Here is a 19,138-nt window from a genome sequence, read left to right as displayed (position 1 = left end):
CTCCCCGAAGGTCATCCCGGTCTAATTAGCAAATTACCTTTTTATTAGTATAGATGGGCGATGGCGATGTAACCACAAAATGATGTACCTAGAGTCCGACATAACCCGAGGACTGCCTGTATAGTGGTTTGCATGGTTATTGATTAGATCTTAACATAGAAAAATTAAATTGAGAATTAGTGTAGTAGAACCGCAAGCCATTCTTTCCTTTAAAATGCTATTTTCAATGTTGTTGTAATGTTCCCACTGAAATAAATTAAGATTAGCGTGCGGGTTAGGCCTGGGTGCCTGAGGAATAAACTAATAGCTTTATAAAATGTTGCTCTGGAATAAATAAGTAGAAGAATAATGAGCCAAGGAGCGCTCCCTAAACAACCCAGGAAGCAGGCAGCTAGCGACAGGAGTGAGAGGAGGGCGGAGCCAATGTGTGTGTGTTTGGTAGGGCGGCCAGGCAGGACACTCCACGGTGGGAACTCGGCGGCCACCTGGAAAACACCTGAGGAGGAACCGAAAGAGCGTAGTAAGAAGGTCCAGCTAGCAGAGCCCAAGGACACCAGCCCTCCGGAGAGCCCGTAGCAGGCTCAGGGCTGATGAGAAACATCGAGACCCCCAGAATCTCAAGTTAAGCATTTCTTTAGGGAGGTAAGGCTAACCTCTGTACCTACTGATGACTACTCTAAAAATGTTAATTTCTCATTCCTCTTAGTTAAAAAAAAAAGTGAGCATGAACCTCCAATATATGTACATTTATTTAATGCCTGTATGCACCATTGTACTATATAGTATATGCATGATAAAACATCTGCAAAAGGTATGTAAAATAGCTATATTTAACCTGAAGTGCTTTAATAAAAAATAATACTCAGTGAATATTATTTTTAGGAAAAGCTATGCTGTTAAATATGCATCAAGGTTTTTAAAAACCTGGTTTAAGACTTTGGGATGTAATACTACATAAGATGTAGTATGCAAGTTGGTATGATTTAAAGTTCAAAATACATGAATGTTGGTCTTAAGGGCTGCCATAGCTAAAGACATTCACAAGGAAGGTGGGTCCAAATGGAAGAAGCTTATCAGTTGCAGCATTCAATCAAACATAATACATACTATTTATTTTCCAACTCCATCCACCGCTTGCGAGGTTTTGGTTGAAATTTTGTTAACTTTCAACTTTGTTGAGTTTTTCTAGAAAAGGCATTGAAATGTACTGTCTTTTAATTTTTAATGTATAAATTATCAAAAATTCTTTGGAAGATTTAAAAATTAGAAAATTTTGTCCTTAAGGTTCCAAATATTACTGAGAAATGTTTTGTTGGCAAACAGCATATTTGTAAAAAAAAAAAAAAAAAAAAAAAAAAAGTCACATACATATGGGAACATTTCCAAAATCTGTTTTGAAAATGCTCTTTCCATAGCATGAGTTTCTTTCAAATAGTAATCACCTTCTTATTTGTTGTTACATCATCCATCTTTACCTGGGAGACACAGGTTATGTGTGCGTGTTTTTCTTGATGACCTCCAGAAAGCAGGTCACTGAAAATCACTTGTCTTCATACACAAGGTGGACAAAGGAAAACACTTCTCTTTCAGTAGAAGGAAAAAGTGCACTCACCCTCTAAGTTCGATTCCTCTGCTAAGTGCTGGGCTTTAAGATAAACATCAGACCTCCAAACTGTAAACATTTTCATGATCATATCTCATCTTACTACGTAGTAAAAATTCTAATTTTTTAATCCTTACCAGAGGGTATGTTTATTGATTTTAGAGAGAGAGGAAAGGGCAGAGAAAGAGAAACAGTGATGAGAGAAACATTGGTAGGTTGCTTCCTGTACATACCCTGACCGGGGATCAAACCTGCAACCTAGGGATGTGCCCTGACTGGGGAAGCAAACACGAAACCTTTCTGGGTACAGGACGATGCTCCAATCAACTGAGTCACCTGGCCAGGGCTCTACTAATTGAAAAGGCCTTATTTTTATAAAATTAACCATTCTGATGACATTCTTTAGTATTTTTAGCATATCTGTCTTTAGGGTTTTGTTTTTGTTTTTATTTTTTGCTGTATCTTCTTGCTTTGGGCCAAAAGGCGAATCAATTTCATGTTTGGGCTACTTCTGTAAACTACTCTGAATTCTTTTTTATTCTAGTCAAATCAGCTGTTACCTTATATAGTTTTCCCCTAAAGCATTCTTTTAAGTAGCCAAGTCACTGACTTTTGAAAATATATCTGTTCTGGTATCTCTTTCCTTTAGTGACTCACAGATAGGTGTTCGGTTGCATTATTGAAACAGAATTAAGCAGTGGCCCTGGCTGACATGAAGTTGTTCTATAAGGTTTGCTTAGTAACTAATGACTTAGTGAACAAATTGGGTAGTACTTTGTGCATTTAAAAGGTTTTATTTAAAAAAAATATTTTTATTATGCATTGTATCAAATCTACCACTCTGTGACTAGAAATTGAGTCTTTATGTAGTTTATATATGTTGTAATATTTCTTCAAATAAATCATCCCTATAAATAAATAAAAAAGTCTTCAGCCCAGCCAGCATGGCCCAGTGGTTGAGCATTGACTTATGAACCAGAAGGTCACGGTTTTATTTCTGGTCAGGGCACATGCCTAGGTAGGGGGCTCAATCTCCAGTGTAGGGCAGGCAGGAGGCAGCTGATCAATGATTCTCTTCTCTTTCATCATTGATGTTTCTATCTCTATCTCCCTCTCTGAAATTTAAAAGAAAAAGAAAAGTCCTCAGTTTACGTCATCCACAGGTCCTGGGACTTGAAGCAAACTGATGTGTAATAAAACCAATTTAACCAGAGGCTAATGGATGTAATAGGAGGTAAGTTGCTCTGGCATCTCATCAATATTATAATGAAATGAACTTGAAGGAAATAACGTTGTTCAAGGACCTGCTGTACCCTTATTTGGAACATGTGAGAAGCAGCAGTACTTTCCTCCAATTTCCTAGCAAACCTCCCACACTGCATGCTGTTTCTTTAAAATCCCAACAATGTTTCTATGCATCTTCTAGCAGAATTTGCCGACAAAATTGAGCATTTTATTTTGTAGCTATATAGGTTTCCATGCATCATTTTAGCTGTTTTCACCACAGGAGGAAGAATATGTGATTTCCTAATGGTATATTATTTTTTTGCCTTAAGCAATTAAGTAAAAAAAAAAAATCCAAATAGGCTCTTAAATATTTAACTTAGTAAAATTCTGGCCTAAATTTAGTATTGAATAATTTTAAACATTTGCCAAACATTTAAAACTATTTGTATTTATGTTCCCAAAAGTTAGATTTTATTTTCTTTTTTAATTGATTGTTTTTAGAGAGAGAGGAATGGCGGGAGAGGTTGGGCGGGGGCGCAGAGGATGGGCCAAGACCTACCCTTGTGCCCACTGCAGCCTCTTAGCCCACAGTTCTTTTCAAGGTGCACAAATTCGTGCACTGGGCCCCTAGTTAATACATAATGAACATTATTAATACAATAATATATAATGATCCTCTTTTATTCCCTTCAAGAATTTTAGTTTATCTGTCCATTTGGTAAAGATCAATTTAGTTAAAATGAAAGAATTTAATCCATAAAACCTACTTCACTAAGTAAGGCTACATGAAATAAGTAAAAAACTAACCAGGGAGGGGCCTTGATGGGTTGCTCCTTCTTCCTGTAGGACACGTCACATACCATACAGGGCATAGGGCACAGAGTAAGGACACCAGTGTTGATCCATAACTAAAATATTAGCCAAGCTGTCCGGTTGGTTGAGTGTCTGCCCATGAACCAAGAGGTCACTGGTTAGATTCCTGGTCAGGGCACTGGTTGCAGGCTCCATCTCCAGGAGGGGGCGTGCAGGAGGCAGCCAATCAATGCTTCTCTCTCATTGACCTTTCTACCTACCTCTCTCCTTTCCTCTCTCTCTAAAATAAATAAAAACATATTTAAAATATTAGTCAAACTCAATTTCCTATTTTTTTTAAGATTAAAAAATGTCTTGGATGTTAATAACTTTCCCCCTTTACCTTCTGTATCTTTTTGGGCTTCTTACGTGGACAACGGACTTTCTAGGACAGCAATATTTAATATATGTGCCACAGGAATCTTTGAAACATGCAATACCTGACTATGTAGTCAGGGGCACTGACCTCTCTTCCCTTAGATTGTCAAATAAAAATAAAAATAAAAAGGACAACAGCCAACACAACAATAGCCATGTAGTGTGAATGAATCAAAATTATACCTCTTTTTTGTCAGATCAGCAAATACGACAATATATTTTTTGGTGAGCTGCAGAATTTTAGCGATTGCTTTATGTGTGCCATGAGATGGAAAAGGTTGAAAATCGCTGTTCTAGAGCATGAACCGTTTCCTTTGGCTGCCATTTAAGTCCTCCCTGCCCATTCTGCTGGGTCAGATGAGGACTTCACAGGAATGGACATCTGGACAAATAAAACCCTCGAGTCAGGGAAAATCTTCAAGACTTGCCATGCAACTGGACAGAGACCTGTACTTCTGGAGCTTGAATTGTTAAAAAGGACACCACTTCCCTTCCCCCTGTAATGGCTCAGGCCTCCTTCAGGAATATTTGTGAAAACATATCTGTGATCCCCAAATCAAAAAGTTTCTCAATAAACCCCAGCCCATTGAAATGGAATAGCCTTCAAGTTCAGCCTAAAGGGCTGAGCAGACATATGAAAATAGCACAGCCCTCCAACTCCCTTCCAGCCCCCAAAAAGCAGTGGCTAAATTTAAGTCCAAAATACATTGTAAGCGATAGAGCCATCCTTTCTCTGGTGAAGAAGCAGCCCTGAATAAGGTAACTGTGGGATGACCCAGCTACTAGACCACTGCTGACCGCCCCATACCCAGGTTTCTGTGGCTGAGAGATTAAAAAAAAATAACACCCAGAAATTCACATTTTTGAGTGTTGCTCTGTACATTTCTACATTGCTAAACCCTGTCATCCAAAAAAGCCACCAGTAGTCACACATCCATTACCATTTTATATATAGTACTGCTGAAACTCACACCCTCAAAAATTTTGGAGGAGGATCATATTTCAAAGAAGAAATCTATATAACTGTTTAAAACCCATTGTAAATTGTAAATTGCATGAGAGATATACACGTGTATACATACTTCTGTCCTGAAAATAACAGATTTTATGCCCCGCTAGGAGGAGGCAGCAACCCTTGGTCAAATACCAAAAGACAGGAATTCAAGTATTTTAGCCTCTGTGCTTGGCCAACAGGTTCATTGGGGCCAGTGGGGCCAGTCGGTGAAGTGACCTGCCTCTGCTTCAGAAGACAGATAGGGTGAGGGCCGGCACTTGGAACTCAATGGCCTTTTGGGAAAGAAAAACTCAAAAGTCATTCGAGAGCATCTGGTTCTCAAAACAAGAGAGTGAAAATGCTTAGCACTTAATTTAACACCTGGACATAAAAAAAAAAAAAATAGAAATAGAAGTCAAGATTCCTGAAAATGGTCCAGGAGTGCCCCCAGAGAGAAGGGTATGAAGTCAGGCCTGTAACGCTATAATCACATTAAGATGCTTTAGTCTTTTTTCTTTTTATGGTTTAGAATTACAATTTACAAAAGCAGTGCGAAAAGTTCCAAAGCGAGTGTCTGAAGTGGGATATTTGTGTTTTGCATTGTCCAAGTCTGGTCAGTCACCAGCGGTGGCTCTGATGGGGGGACTGGAGGTGAAGCAGGTCACTAGGATGAAATTAAAGAGCATTTGTGGATGAAGCTCTACAACCTCAACCCGGTTTAAATCCTGGAAGTGGCTCTTGTTATGTAATCTCTTCTCTCATAGGACGAGTGGACCCTGAGGAGCCATTCCGGAAGTGGCTCTGCACATTGCTTGCAGGCTGGCGCTGAGGGTGTGCCAAAGTGGCCAGGTTTCTGAAAGAATACACCCATTGGCCAGCATAGGGGTTGATATTGCTTGGCTACTCACACTTTTTTTTTTTTTTTTTTTTTTTTTTAAGAGAGGTAGGGGAGAGACAGAGAGAGAGAGAAACATTGATGTGAGAGAGACACATTGATTGATTGCCTCCCGCATGTGCTCCGACAAAGGCCTGCAACCAAGGTACATGCCTTGACTGGGAATCAAACCGGGGACCCTTCAGTACCCAGGTCAATGCTCTATCCACTGAGCCAAACTGGCAAGGGCCATGGTCGGCAAACTGTGGCTCGCGAGTCACATGCGGCTCTTTGGCCCCTTGAGTGTGGCTCTTCCACAAAATACCATGGCCTGGGCGAGTCTATTTTGAAGAAGTGGCTCTGTTGACTAATGAGTTTGCCGATCACTGGGCTAGGGCAACTCACACTTTCTTAAGGCCTTCTGATTCCGGAGGCCTGTGTTGGACTGGGGCAATTGGAACTTCCCTCCACCATCCATCACGAATATCTTAGCACGGTGGGTTTACCAGACTAACCACTCATCTTTTTATACGAGACCTGAAGGCTGTGAGCGTCAGGAGAGGATGCCTTGGGGGGAACCAGGATGGGGCACCTCCTGAGGCCATCATGAGGACACCAGGCACCCAGAGGAGGGGGGTGGTGCCTGAGTGACTTCCTGCTCAGGGGTGGCTCAGGGGTGGCTCAGGGGTGGCTTCCTGCTTCAGAGGTCTTTCTAAAAGACCTCTGAAGGCGGAACCCATCATCCTAACAGCACAGTTGAGAAACCCATACAGCCTAATGGGAGATAAACTTGACTCAAGCTCCCAGCACTTTCCGAAACTGTGCTCAGCTTCAACCACAAGAGGGCAGACGTCGGCGGCAGATCCTCTGAAGAGCTGAGGAGAGCAAGCTCCCTCTGTCCATGCCAAGGGCCATCGGCTACATGTTTAGCTGCTATTAGATAAACTCTTGTTGAGGAGAAACGTTCTAGATGTCATCACCATTCATTTAGAGCCTTGTTATAGAAAAATATGTAAGAGAACATGTAGAAAATCTTGATTTTTCTATTTGTTTTTACTGTCAACGGTAAGTTGTTAAGAAAACACACAAACTACCCTAATTTCACTGGTTACTGTTTGCAGTGTTGAAGAAAAACTTTTAAGAGTGGAGTCAGAGGCCCTGAATTCTAGTCCTCACTCTATTCTTAAAAAAAGATAACTGGACCCTGGGAAACCACCTGCTTGGACCCCAGTTTTCTCCTCAGACAATGAGAAGACAGGACTGGGATGAACTCTGAGGTTCCATCCAGAAACGAAGGCGCGGAATGAAATTGCGGTGGGGAGGGCAGGCTGAGTAGCATGCGGTGGGCGCATACGTAAGGCCTGCATGCTTCATTTGCACAGCACACTTGGGGAATGGGCCATTCCACATGATGAGTTTTCCAGATAATTGAATTTTAAATGCTGAAACTGGTTTCCCTTTAACCTTTTGTCATGGAAATCGTCCTAAAGTGTATTACATGCTTCTCTGGTCTCGTAAACATCATTTAACCTTTCCTGACTTATCTCCAGATCATCATGATGACCACTTCTTACTATAACTACATGCAAATGACCGGAAATGGGGTAGTCTTTCCACAGTGACAGCAAAGCCTCCCCCCTAAAGAGAGCGCTGGTGGCTTTGGGCATATGCAGGTAGGCAGGACCCTCCTGCTAACTGGCCCCAGACCCTATTACAATAAAAAGCTATAATTGGCAATCCTTCCTTTCTTCCATCTCCTACCTCACCACCTGCAGTCATTTCTCCAAGTAACACCTTCTAGCAGCCTCTTGACACTGGGTTTAAAATCTGCTATAATCTAGACAGAACTCAAGGTTGCCATGGGTTACCAGGGCCTGAGCTTGTAACAACCCTAAATTTAATTTTACACAGTTTAAAGCCAGTGGGTACTGTGCTGAAGGTTGCTTCCGGCCAGGGCTGATCTTCAGCTGGTCCACCCAGTATGCAATGCTTCTAGACCAGTTGGCCAATCACCCTGAGCCCCCAGGCCCTCCAGCCAGCCCAGGAACCAGTTCTTGCATGTGCTGACACTCTTTCCAATTGGCTAATACCCACGCCATACTGGTTGCTCAATATTGGAACATCAGCCTTGTTTCTGGGTTGAAGATTATTCTCTCCTGCTCAGTACATTGCCAGGGTTTGAAGCTCTTCTCTGTCCCTCAAACTCAAAGGCCTTTTCTCCGTTACATTGCCAACCAGGTTGGGTGTTAAATTGCCTGGCTTGTGTGGCTCAGTGGTTGAGCATCAACCCATGAACCAGGAGGTCACGGTTTGATTCTAGGCCATGGCCCATGCCTGGGTTGCGAGCTCGATCCCCAGTGGGGGTCATGCAGGAAGCAGCCAATCAGTGATTCTCTCTCACCACTGATGTTTCTATCTCTCTTTCTGAAATCCATAAAAACGTATGTATTTTTTAAAAGCCACCTTTGATTGAGAATCTACCATGTGCCAGATGCCTAGTCGGTACATTATATAAATCATCTTATCTCATCCACTAAAGGACCCTGTTGGGGAAGAGAATCAGCCTCCGTAGCTGAGAAACCTGCCCCTCTCAAGGCCAGTAAGTGGGTCTGGGAGCCAGACCCACCCCTCTGAGGCATGCTCTTTGCAATGCCCTCTGCCCGAGTTTATGAACGCACAAGCAAGTCCAGTCAAGGGTCACATCCTGAAAAATATATTTTCAGTGAAACATGGGCCCTTTTGCTTTTCAGAAAAGGCTACTTGTTTTTGGTGTGTGGGTTGTGTTCTAATTAATTCCACATTTTGTTACCAATTTGGAGCACTCTGTCCTCAGGGAACAGAGCGGGCGTACTTATAGAAAGCTAGCTGAGGGAGGGAGGGAAGGAGGGACTAGGCTATAAAGTGTTTGTAGGATCTAATAAATAAAAAAAGCCTCCCCAGTTCTCCCTGCACCAAACAAAAGTAAATAGAACATTCTAGAAAGGCCAATCTTCTCCAGAGTAGGGGTGATAAGGGTCACAAACAAAAAACGTTGCTGTGTGTTACCAGCTATGCCTGCAAAACGGAGCATGTGCTATCAATCATAACTAGGATCCGTCCCCACCCCCAAAAGTTCTCTGAACGTTCCCTCCAGAGTGATGCAGTTACCACTCGAAAAACGAGGGGCTTTCAGAGCTACTGGGGGATCCTGGAAGCAAACTGCAGACCTGAGGAGTCTCTGCCAGTGACAGGGCAGGGATGGGTCTATGGCTTGGGGACAGGCACAGATTTAACTTTGGAACTGGCTCTGGGGACCAGAAGGATGCCAAACCCATGGCTATGAATTCTGTCGTATCCCCAGGGAAGAATTTTTCAAATTGACCCTAAGCTAATTTTTAAAATAAACAAACCATGACCTCATCTTCCACATGTTGCACCTGCTCCTCCCACAGCTAACACACACACACAATTTTCAATGTTCTCTCCCAAAAACATTCACAGGATTCTAGTTTCCAAAGTAACTCTTACCAGGCAGGGAACTGACAGAAAAACTGACTAGCCACAGGTGACAGGGCCAAACCTCATGTGTATTAGTGTCCTAAGGCTGCCATAGAAAAGTACCACAAACTGAGTGGGTGAAGCCACAGAAATGTATTGTCTCAGTTCTAGAAGCGAAAAGTCCAAGATCCAGGTGTTGGATCCAGGTGTTGGTGGAGCCATGCTCCCTGTGAGGGGACAGGGAATCATATACTCCGGGCCCTGATCCCAGCTTCCAAGAGGTCAGGCCAGGGCCCATGCCCAGGTTGCAAGCTCGATCCCCAGTGGGGGACATGCAGGAAGTAGCCAATCAGTGATTCTCTCTCATCACTGATGTTTCTATCTCTCTTTCTGAAATCCATAAAAACATATATATTTTTAAAAAGCCATCTTTGATTGGAAATCTACCATGTGCCAGATGCCTAGTCAGTACATTATATCAATCATCTTGTCTCATCCACTAAAGGATGTGGAACAGCATCAGTGTTGCTACACTTGTGGCAGCAGTAACTCCTATCTTCACACATCTCCTGTGAGTGTCTTTGCCCTTTTAATAAGGACACTGTATTGGATTGGGGCCCATCCTCTACCACCTGGCCTCATGTTAAGTAATTAGGTTGGCAATGGCCTTCTTTCCAAGAAAGGCCATGTTTGGAGGTACCAGGGATTAGGACTTTTTCAAAGTCTAAATAAAAGATTTGGGGTGACACAGTTCAACCCATAACGTCACCTAAGATAGTTCTGAATTCAAATTTGAACTCAAGAGAAGGAACAAAATGAATTGCCCAACAGCTCGCCTTATATTATAATCGTAAGTACAATAATATAGTATGGGTGATTTCTCATGTTAGCAGGTGGGTGGGAAGTTGGTGTGCTGACCCCTGACATCTACTAATTGCAAGGGTGAATCGAGGAGAACCGCTGGCTGATGTGGGCTCTCTGCAGAACACTAATTTCTGCTCGCCACATTTTAGGACAACACCTACTAAGGCATGTGCAAACACTCAGTGTTGAAGGAAACCCTGCCACTTACCTGGCCCCAGTGACATCCACACCAACCATCAGCTGCCCATTCAGGGAGAGGATCTCGTCTCGCAGCCGGACCTTCCCACTCTTCCCTGCCGGGCTGTTCTTCCTCAGCTCCGTCACCCAGATGCAGCCCACGTCCAGCACGGGGCCCTGGTGGGTCTTCCTCTTCTTGCCCCCCCTGCGCTTTTCCCCGTAGTCCCCGAACACAGGGATGTTCCCGAAACTGAGGCCCACCGTCTCCGCGTCCCCCAGCTCCTTGGTGAGGTACACGGTGCAGATCTCCATGCCCGGGGGGCTGCGGTCAGGGGGCACCGCGCTCTCGTCCACCGCGAAGTTCAGCTGGATGTACTCGCGCAGCTTCTGGATGGCCGCCTGGCACAGCCGCTGCTCCGGGCCCGCCCCGCCCTCCCGCAGGCTGTTGTCCAGCCACCGGCAGAGCAGGGGCAGGTGCAGCACCGCGTTGTCCTGGGTGATGGGCATGGCGCTCACTCCCGGACACCAGCATCATGAGAGGACCTGCTCCTGGGGGCCGGCCCCCGCGGGGCTCCACATCCCTTGGGGACCCTGGCTGTCATCAGTTGGGGTCATGTTCAGGCTGGCATACGAGGGGCGCCTGCTGGAGACAGGGCTGTTTGCTGTGACAAGGGGAGGACAGGACACACACACTGACAGTGGGATGATCTTTGCAGCCGCGGTGCTCAGCGGGGGACAGAAGGAAGCCTGAGACAGGTCTCTGCTTGGTTCACATCACAGCAGGGCCCGTGCAAACGGCCCAGCAATGGGAAAGCCCTTCATCCGCGGCAGCGTGGCCTCCCCCGGATTCATTCACACCTGGAAGAGGAAAAAACAAAAAATTCCTTCCAGTCACAACAGTGAAGCCTTCTCACACAGAACACAGGGCCTCTTGTATGGCTGAAGGCAATGTTTGCTTTCTGAGCCAGAAGTCTGAACACAGCTCCCCATCCCCCCAGCTCGGCTCCCTCCGCGCAGTATACACACACACACACACACAGATAGACAGACAGACAGACACACAAACATACACACCCCCTTCCCTTCCAGACATCCCTGGAACATTGGCCTTCTCCAGAAAGTTTCCCTCACCAGCGGGGAAATGAGATGACTTTTGCCAGGACAACCCCCACCAAGCTCACATCCAACAGGAGGCTGAGGGATAAGACTCCGTAGAAGATCGTAGAGGGGTTCTGGAAACACTGAAGACCTTATTATATTCCTAGGAAGTTGAAATCTATCTCCATTTGCCTTGACCTGTCCAACTGCAGACATGGGGAGGCTCTCCATTCCAGAACTATGTTCTTACAATGCTACCGAGAGGAGCAATAACAATCAACCGCACAGAGGGACTCAGGCACTGCCCGAGGACAGCACCAGTCCTGAGCTCAGCTGTTGACTCCACCTTCATCATGTAGGTCCACAGGCATCCTGTCCCTTGGCATCCTACAGCTCTCAGTCTCCTTGCTTCCTTTCCGTTGGAAAACTGTCAAAACCAACCTACCCAAAGCCTTCTCCTCCAGAGAAATATTTCCCCATGCTTCTGGGTGAGAGGACTCAGCCCTCCCTGGCTGGCCTTTGAGTGCAGGTCTTAGCGCCATGATGCACTCACCAGCCTGCAGGGCCGGCTGGCTGCAGCAGAGGGCTGGGGCTGTCCTGCCCCCACTGAATCTTGCACAGTGCAGGGCACATCACTGTTCCCCCCACACACACCCGGGGAAAGGTTAATTGAATTTCATCACCAGCCCTTCTTCTCCACCAAAGAAAATTTTCACCTTCATCCCCTGTAAATGCAGAAAAATGACCCTTTTCACTCTCTTCTCTGAACCTCACTTCACCCAGAGAAAGTCAATAGAAACTGTGCCATCAAAGATGGAAAACATTCTTCACCTTCTCAGGAAATGATTTAACAAGAAATAATAATAAATGGGAGAGGTGTCAGAAGCCATGTCAATAATAATCTTATTACCCAGTAACCATAAAGAAACGTCTCGTATTGTAAGTTTTTATTTTCCAGAGAACTCGAGGGCCAGCTATTAAAGCCAAATAAATTAGAAGCTTAGCAAATATCATCTACATAAGCACATGCCTACTACAAAAAATGCAAAAAAAATCAAAGAAAAGATAATCCATAAACACACAAAAATGGAATGTTCCCTTTGGCCAAAATAAGTAACACCTCTCACTGAAAAGCAATGCCATACAGACATTTTAAAATCCTGTGAATAAGTCAGAACATTTTCCATCAGCAACCTTTCTAAGTCTCCTTTTCCTCATCTGTAAAATGAGAAAGTTAAGCTAAGTGATCTCTAAGGTCTCTCAAACTGCACAGAGCGATTCTCAAATGCAGTCGTATTCAACAACATACTCCTTACTCCAGTCCAGTGCCTGTCACCTTGCAGACACTCCATGACTTAAAACAACTTTTTAAAAAGATGCTTTAAATTCAAATTTTAATGGTCTATGGTATCATTCAAGGTGTTAGTCTCAGTCCCAATGATTCTATACATATGAAAATGAGATAAATATCTTGGGCAAGATACTCTTTAAGTCTGATAGAAGAAAACCAAACTTAAGAGCAATAGAGAATTTTTTTTCCTGATGTCAACTTGTATTCACTCAATACATATTTATTGAACATCAATTAAGAACCAGGTCTTGCCGAAACTGATTTGGCTCAGTGGATAGAGCGTCGGCCTGCAGACTGAAAGGTCCCAAGTTTGCGGTCAAGGGCATGTACCTTGGTTGCAGGCACATCCTCAGTAGGGGGTGTGCAAGAGGCAGCTGAGCGATGATTCTCTCTCATCGATGTTTCTAACTCTCTATCCCTCTCTCTTCCTCTCTGTAAAAAAATCAATAAAATATATATATATATATATATATATATATATATATATATATATATATATATATATATATATTTTAAAGAAGAAGAAGAACAACCAGGCCTTGATCTTGGCAGTAGGAATATTCTGTCAACAAGGCCAATTCAATGCATAAATAAATGGAAAGTAGCATGTAATAAGTCTATGACAACCCTTTTAACAAAATCGACAGAGGTACACTCCTGCAGCCATAGTCATGTAATAAGCCCAAGCCCTGCCCTGGGGTGGGGCCAGAACTGGGCATCTCGTGCAGGTGGACTAGAGTTTGCTCTGAGAACTGAGCCCCAGGGCCTAGAGAGCAAGAGTCTAATCTCAAGTGTTTAGTGAGAACTATAACTTGTGAACTAGGGATTGTGGATGGCAGTATTCTACCTGCTGTGTTAACTGAGTAGCAAAAGAGCCATCTTGCCAAGAAATAAAATTGACCAGTAAAAGGTAGAGGTGCAAGGCTAGGGAAAGAGGGCGCTCTGGTTCCCCACAACCATCCTGGTCTTAGCTGCAGCCATCCTGGATGGGCGATGCAGTGCTGACCCTCCATCTGAAAGAGCATATCAATCCTTGCAATAAATTACATTTTTAAAAGTTAACTACTTAAAAGAAAGAAAAATGGTAAAGAAAAATGGAACTAAAAAACTAACCACACCTTTTAACGAAAACAAATGCTACCTTGAATTTTTTTCTAGAATTTTCAACTCAACAGGTGTTAAATGACACACTAGAGGAGCAGAGCTGATTGGCTTAGCTTGAAGCAGTTGTCCATCTGTTTTCCAGCCAGTTATGGCCAAGGAGTGAAGTCATGAAATTCCCATATGGTGCCAGGAGGTCACCCTCTGACCCTGAATGTAGTGAGGGCAGGAAAGGAGTTTTCAGAAAAATGAAAAATTATCAAGTGTACAGATAACCTCAAGGACCACAGGTTTTACTTTTATATATATATATATTATTGATTTCCGTGAGGAAGGGAGAAGGAGAGATAGAAACATCAATGATGAGAGAGAATCAATGATTGGCAGCCTCCTGCATGCCCCCTACCAGGCATCAAGCCTGCAACCTGGGCATGTGCCCTTGACCAGAATCGAATCTGGGACCTTTCAATCTCCAGGCCAATGCTCTATCCACTGAGCCAAACCAATCTTACTTTGATGTTCATGGGCTATACAACTTTTCAATTCCATACCTGTAATTGGGCATTTTCCATTAATCCTTCTAGCCCCCTGTTCTATAAATGGCTTTCCCTGGGATTTTCTATAAACAAGGGAAGCAGAGCTATTCCAATCCATTTCAATAATTTGGGATGACTCAGGGTATAAGAAAAGGTGCACAATTTTTCAACAGTATGTAAAGTTTGGTTCTTCCAAAATATCCAGGAAACATTCCAGTGAACAAAACATTGACCCAGAGATAATACAGAAGGACAGAACTTGGCAAATGGTTAGAGATACTGACATCCCTGTTTGGCTGATCCAAAAAGGTCTCAAAGCCTCTCATTCCAAAGATCAATCCACATCAACAGCGAGCAGCACTGTGGACATGGAGGTCCGAGGCCTGGTCCCATGCACTTCTATCATTTATAATTCTCCAGTTAGAGTCTCATCCCAAGCAAACAGCCATGATAATTTAAATTAATGTTAAGTAGCCTGAAGCTGACAGCCTTAGCATTCAAAATAAATGCTTCTGTGACTAAGGTAATTGATACTGTGTTTAATGTCTACCCACTTTCTTGGATTCCCTTTCAGCTAACTTGTGCACTCACAACAGGGAGATGTCACTCACGAGGGGGTGGAAACTAGTTCGGGGATGGGAGAAGGGGGACGCAAAAAAGTCTTAGCTATTCCAAAGGTCAGTGCCTTGCCTCACAAAGCTCAGTCCCATCTGGAAAAAAAAAAAAATCTTACTCCTTACTATTTAATTTCTGTGTTCCAGAATTCAATTTAATTTTATTTTTAAATTTTAACTTAAATACATTAAAATCTTTTCTCTGGGGTGAAGATCAGGGGACAAGAATGAAAATGGCCGAGAAAACTTGAACTAAGTGAAACCAATCACAGGCCAAATCGCATAGGCTAAGCCTTGAACCTGACTGCAGTTATCCAAACCTTGCTTCAGAATCAGATGCACAGTAGGCTGTCTTATTAGAACTCCCTCTTGGCAAACTGTCCTGGATTCTTGTCACCCTCCTATGCTGACCTCTGCTAAGTTCCAAGTTCCTAAATCTTCATCTCATCTTCCTCCCTTCTGGACTGGATCCCTCTTTTGACTTTTAGAAAATGTTCCCTATTTTAAAAGAAGAAAAAGAAGTATTGATTCAATACCTACTAGTCATTTATTCAACTGAGGTTCATTGAGTGAGTGCCATCACTTGTTGGGCCCTGAACAAAACAGACAGCGTTCCTACAAACCTTCGTGAAAGAATGAATTAGTAAAGGTAAAATGCTACAACATCGATGGTAATTTGTACCATGAAGAGAACTGTGGTTGTGTCAGAGGCTAGAGAGTGATGGGGACATGGGGGAGAGGGAAGAGACCCCTCTGAGAAGAGACCTGAATAAATGAAAGACTGAGGAGAGAGAATACTTGTGGGAAAACTGTTCTCAGACAGGGGGCAGACTCCAAGGTGAGAGCCTGCTTGGCTGCCCGAGGAAGAGAGATGATGGGTGTGGAAATGCCCCTAGTGAGTTGGATTGGAAGTTTCCCCACCATCTTATTCTCTCCTCCAACTCTCACAACCACCTTGTAAAACAAGGGCATCTGACTCCATTTCCCCAACACTGGCAGGGCTAAATGTTGTCGATTTGCAGCTATTATTGAGCTCCTGCTTTGATATGGAGGCACCAAAAACAGCAATAAAAAACACACACAATAACCCAGGGTGCCTGGTTGGTGTAACTCAATGATTGAGTGTCAACCTATGAACCAGGAGGTCACGGTTTGATACCCAGTCAGGGCAGATGCCCAGATTTCAGGCTCACTCCCCATTAGGGAGCATGTGGGAGGCAGTCAATTGATGATTCTCTCTCATTATTGATGTTTCTCTCTCTCTCTCTCTCTCTCTCTCTCTCTCTCTCAAATCAATACAAATTATATTTAAAAACAAACAGGGCATGTTTCTTAAAGGGCTAAAGCACACATGTATTCATGCAATGGTTTACTATTGATAGTACCATTGTGCAGTCCCAGGTGTTACAGACAAACCCATAACTGCCTGAGAAAGTGCAAATACGAATGATTGTGACTCCTTTAGGTTGGCTTATGTTTTGGAAGAGCAAGGCACTGGCTAAGTGTTAACTATCTACATGGCTGACTCTAGACTAACCAGATGGCTGTGCATATGAGACCTAAGAATTTAATCCAGCCTTTATGCCATGCAACAAGGCCCAGGGTTAATGTGCCAAGCACTGCACTGGTTTTGTGAGGAAAGGATGAAGAATTGTGAAGGGCGGCAATGTGGTACATTTGGGGGTACATGGCAGATTCTGGAATATGCGGCTTTCCAAGGTCTATGCTGGGATTTTAGGGGATGAGAAAGGTGTTCCCAAATAAATTCCAGAAGGTGATGACCTCGAAGGAACCTCAGGGATTGCTGCATCCAGCCTTCGATCTTACAGATGAGAGAAAAGCACAACGAGACAGGACCAAGATCCTTTCATTTCTGGGCCTGATGACCCTAAAAAACAGGGGGAAAGCCTGAATGAAATGAAAAAGGACAATGTGGCAGCTATTTTGAAAATATAATACTTGAAGATATTGTATATGCTAAAACATGAATTATTTATCCAGGTAACAAAAATATAAGAATGAGTAGAAATTAAAAAATTCATGAGACATCATGAATGTTCTTTCTCAAGATGAGTGCAAGAAAACAGATGGAGACCAGAACATCAAAATGAAGATTATAAATCATTTGTTTCCTACATATTTGTAAAATAATTTGCTACGGCTTCAGACACAGAAACAAGTTTGCACGTGTGCAGCTTAAGATTGTTTACTCGGGATTTGGCCAGTCCTGGACTAATAAGATTCCTGGAGTTTCGGTATCTTAGTTCTACAGGAGCATAATGGTTGGGGAAAGAGGGCATTTATGAGGTACGGCTTATATTGTGAATTGGCAATTTAATACTTTGAAACAGTTGCTATCTACTGAGTGGGTAATTGGCTGAGACAGTCACGGCTTCGGTGTCAGCAGCAAGATAATCATGAGGTCACCGTGGCTGCCCATTTTAATGTGACCTTTCTGTTCACCTTGTATGGACTGGGCAGCCACGATGCCACCAATCTGTCATCTGCAACCCTAGACATCACGCCTCAACATACAACATGCATTACAGTAAGTTCTTCTTCAATTACACTGGAGATATATATATTTTTTAATCGTTACTTTATAATATTTTACAAGTGTTCCTTTCAGAACAACCGTGCTGTTGAGATACTTCCAGTGTTTAGGCTTTTGGGTAAATAATCTACTTAACTGTATTTGAATTCTCAGCATGTAACTGCATAGGCTCTGACCTCATCCTTAATTAAGAATGACTCAAATATTTATAATGGCCAGCGGTATACGTTGCAATTAGCTAACTGCAGGTCCCAGTCAAATCATTTAATATCTCTGAGCCTCAGTTTCCTTATCTGCCAAACAAGGTGATTCTAATAAGCTTCCTTCCAGTTGCAGCATTTTCCTGGACTTTGGAGCTGAGTTAGCAAGTCAGGGAGGGAGTCACTAGCCTCATTAAGAAGCGTATACACAACACAAGGAAGCTTTAAACTGCAGAAGAGAAGGGCCAAACTGCTTTATCAGATTTTGAGTATCTGCCAAGACAAGGGAGGAAGGGGGCCCCTGGGGTGGTTTACACTCACGTGCTTAGAACCAGAGTTCAGCTCGTCCAAAAGGCAAGAAGAAATATATCTTCCAGAATCAAAGCTCTTTGGAGCAGCAGAAAAAACCAAGGTTTCAAGAAGGGAGGAGGAATCAATAGGAAATCCGGCGTTTCCATTGAGGCCCCACAGATGCTCTGATTTGGCAAGGGCCTGAAGTGTGCAGAGACCGGCCTCCACCCCCTCCACTCCCCACTGCTTGCAGGGCCCCGGGCTGGAGCGCCTGGTGCAGAGAGAGTATCCTTAGAGGAAACCAAGGGATCATAGAGCACAAAGGTCCAGCCGTGCACATCCCGGAGAAGCATCCCGTTTTCCCAGGCCTCCCTGTGGGAAAGACCTCAGGCAGTGATCCTCAGAAGGCAAGTCCAAGTCCATGGGAGCGAGAGACAAGAGAATCCTCATCTGACCTCTTCCAGGCAGGAAATCAGAATGAAGGAGAAGGAAAGACTGGAAAGGAGTGCGAGATACCGGCCCCCGCACTCTCAATGGCCTCTGCAGCTACTCATGCTCCATCTTGGTTTTAAAAAGGGTGGGAGAGAAATAACACAGAGAGAAAGTAAGAGGAGATAGCACAGATGGAAAGGAACCAGGATGGAAATCAATCAAATTGAGATTCAACCCCAGACACGGGACACTGCCGTGATGCCTTGGGGAGAGGTCCGCAGATATGAGGAGGTTGGACCCACTATCTTTTAAGACCCTGCTGCTGCTGTGTCCATGTTAACGTGAGGGGCCTGTGGGAAGGTACAAGATGTGGCTGAGGAAGGGCGCTGGTAGGTCAAGGAGATGCTACAAGGAGATCCTGATCTTGGTTGACTTCCCACCATCCATGTCTACAGGCTCCCAGGCTCAGAAACATGAATTTTGCCTGCACATTGAAAGAGCATCTGCCTCTCAAG

At 43.8% G+C, this 19,138-nt stretch overlaps 1 protein-coding gene across 3 annotated transcripts in view; it reads right to left on the bottom strand.

Annotated features, from left to right (window-relative positions):
* PDZD2 (PDZ domain containing 2) overlaps window positions 1-19,138 on the bottom strand; it is a 309,850-nt gene that overhangs the window by 187,331 nt on the left and 103,381 nt on the right. For 2 of the 3 annotated variants that reach the window (XM_084882595.1, XM_084882596.1), the window contains one exon: window positions 10,478-11,304. In XM_084882595.1, the coding sequence (XP_084738721.1) occupies window positions 10,478-10,953 (476 nt within the window). In that variant the 5' untranslated portion in view covers window positions 10,954-11,304. Of the gene's footprint in view, window positions 1-10,477; window positions 11,305-13,796; window positions 13,815-19,138 lie in introns of those variants that run through there. The other variant, XM_084882597.1, reaches the window with a different exon arrangement.

The sequence above is a fragment of the Pipistrellus hanaki genome (assembly GCF_964339955.1).
Source record: "Pipistrellus hanaki genome assembly, chromosome: 4".
NCBI lineage: Eukaryota > Metazoa > Chordata > Mammalia > Chiroptera > Vespertilionidae > Pipistrellus > Pipistrellus hanaki.
The sequence above is the reverse complement of the archived record's forward strand: the minus strand, read 5'-3'. Positions and strand labels throughout refer to the sequence as shown.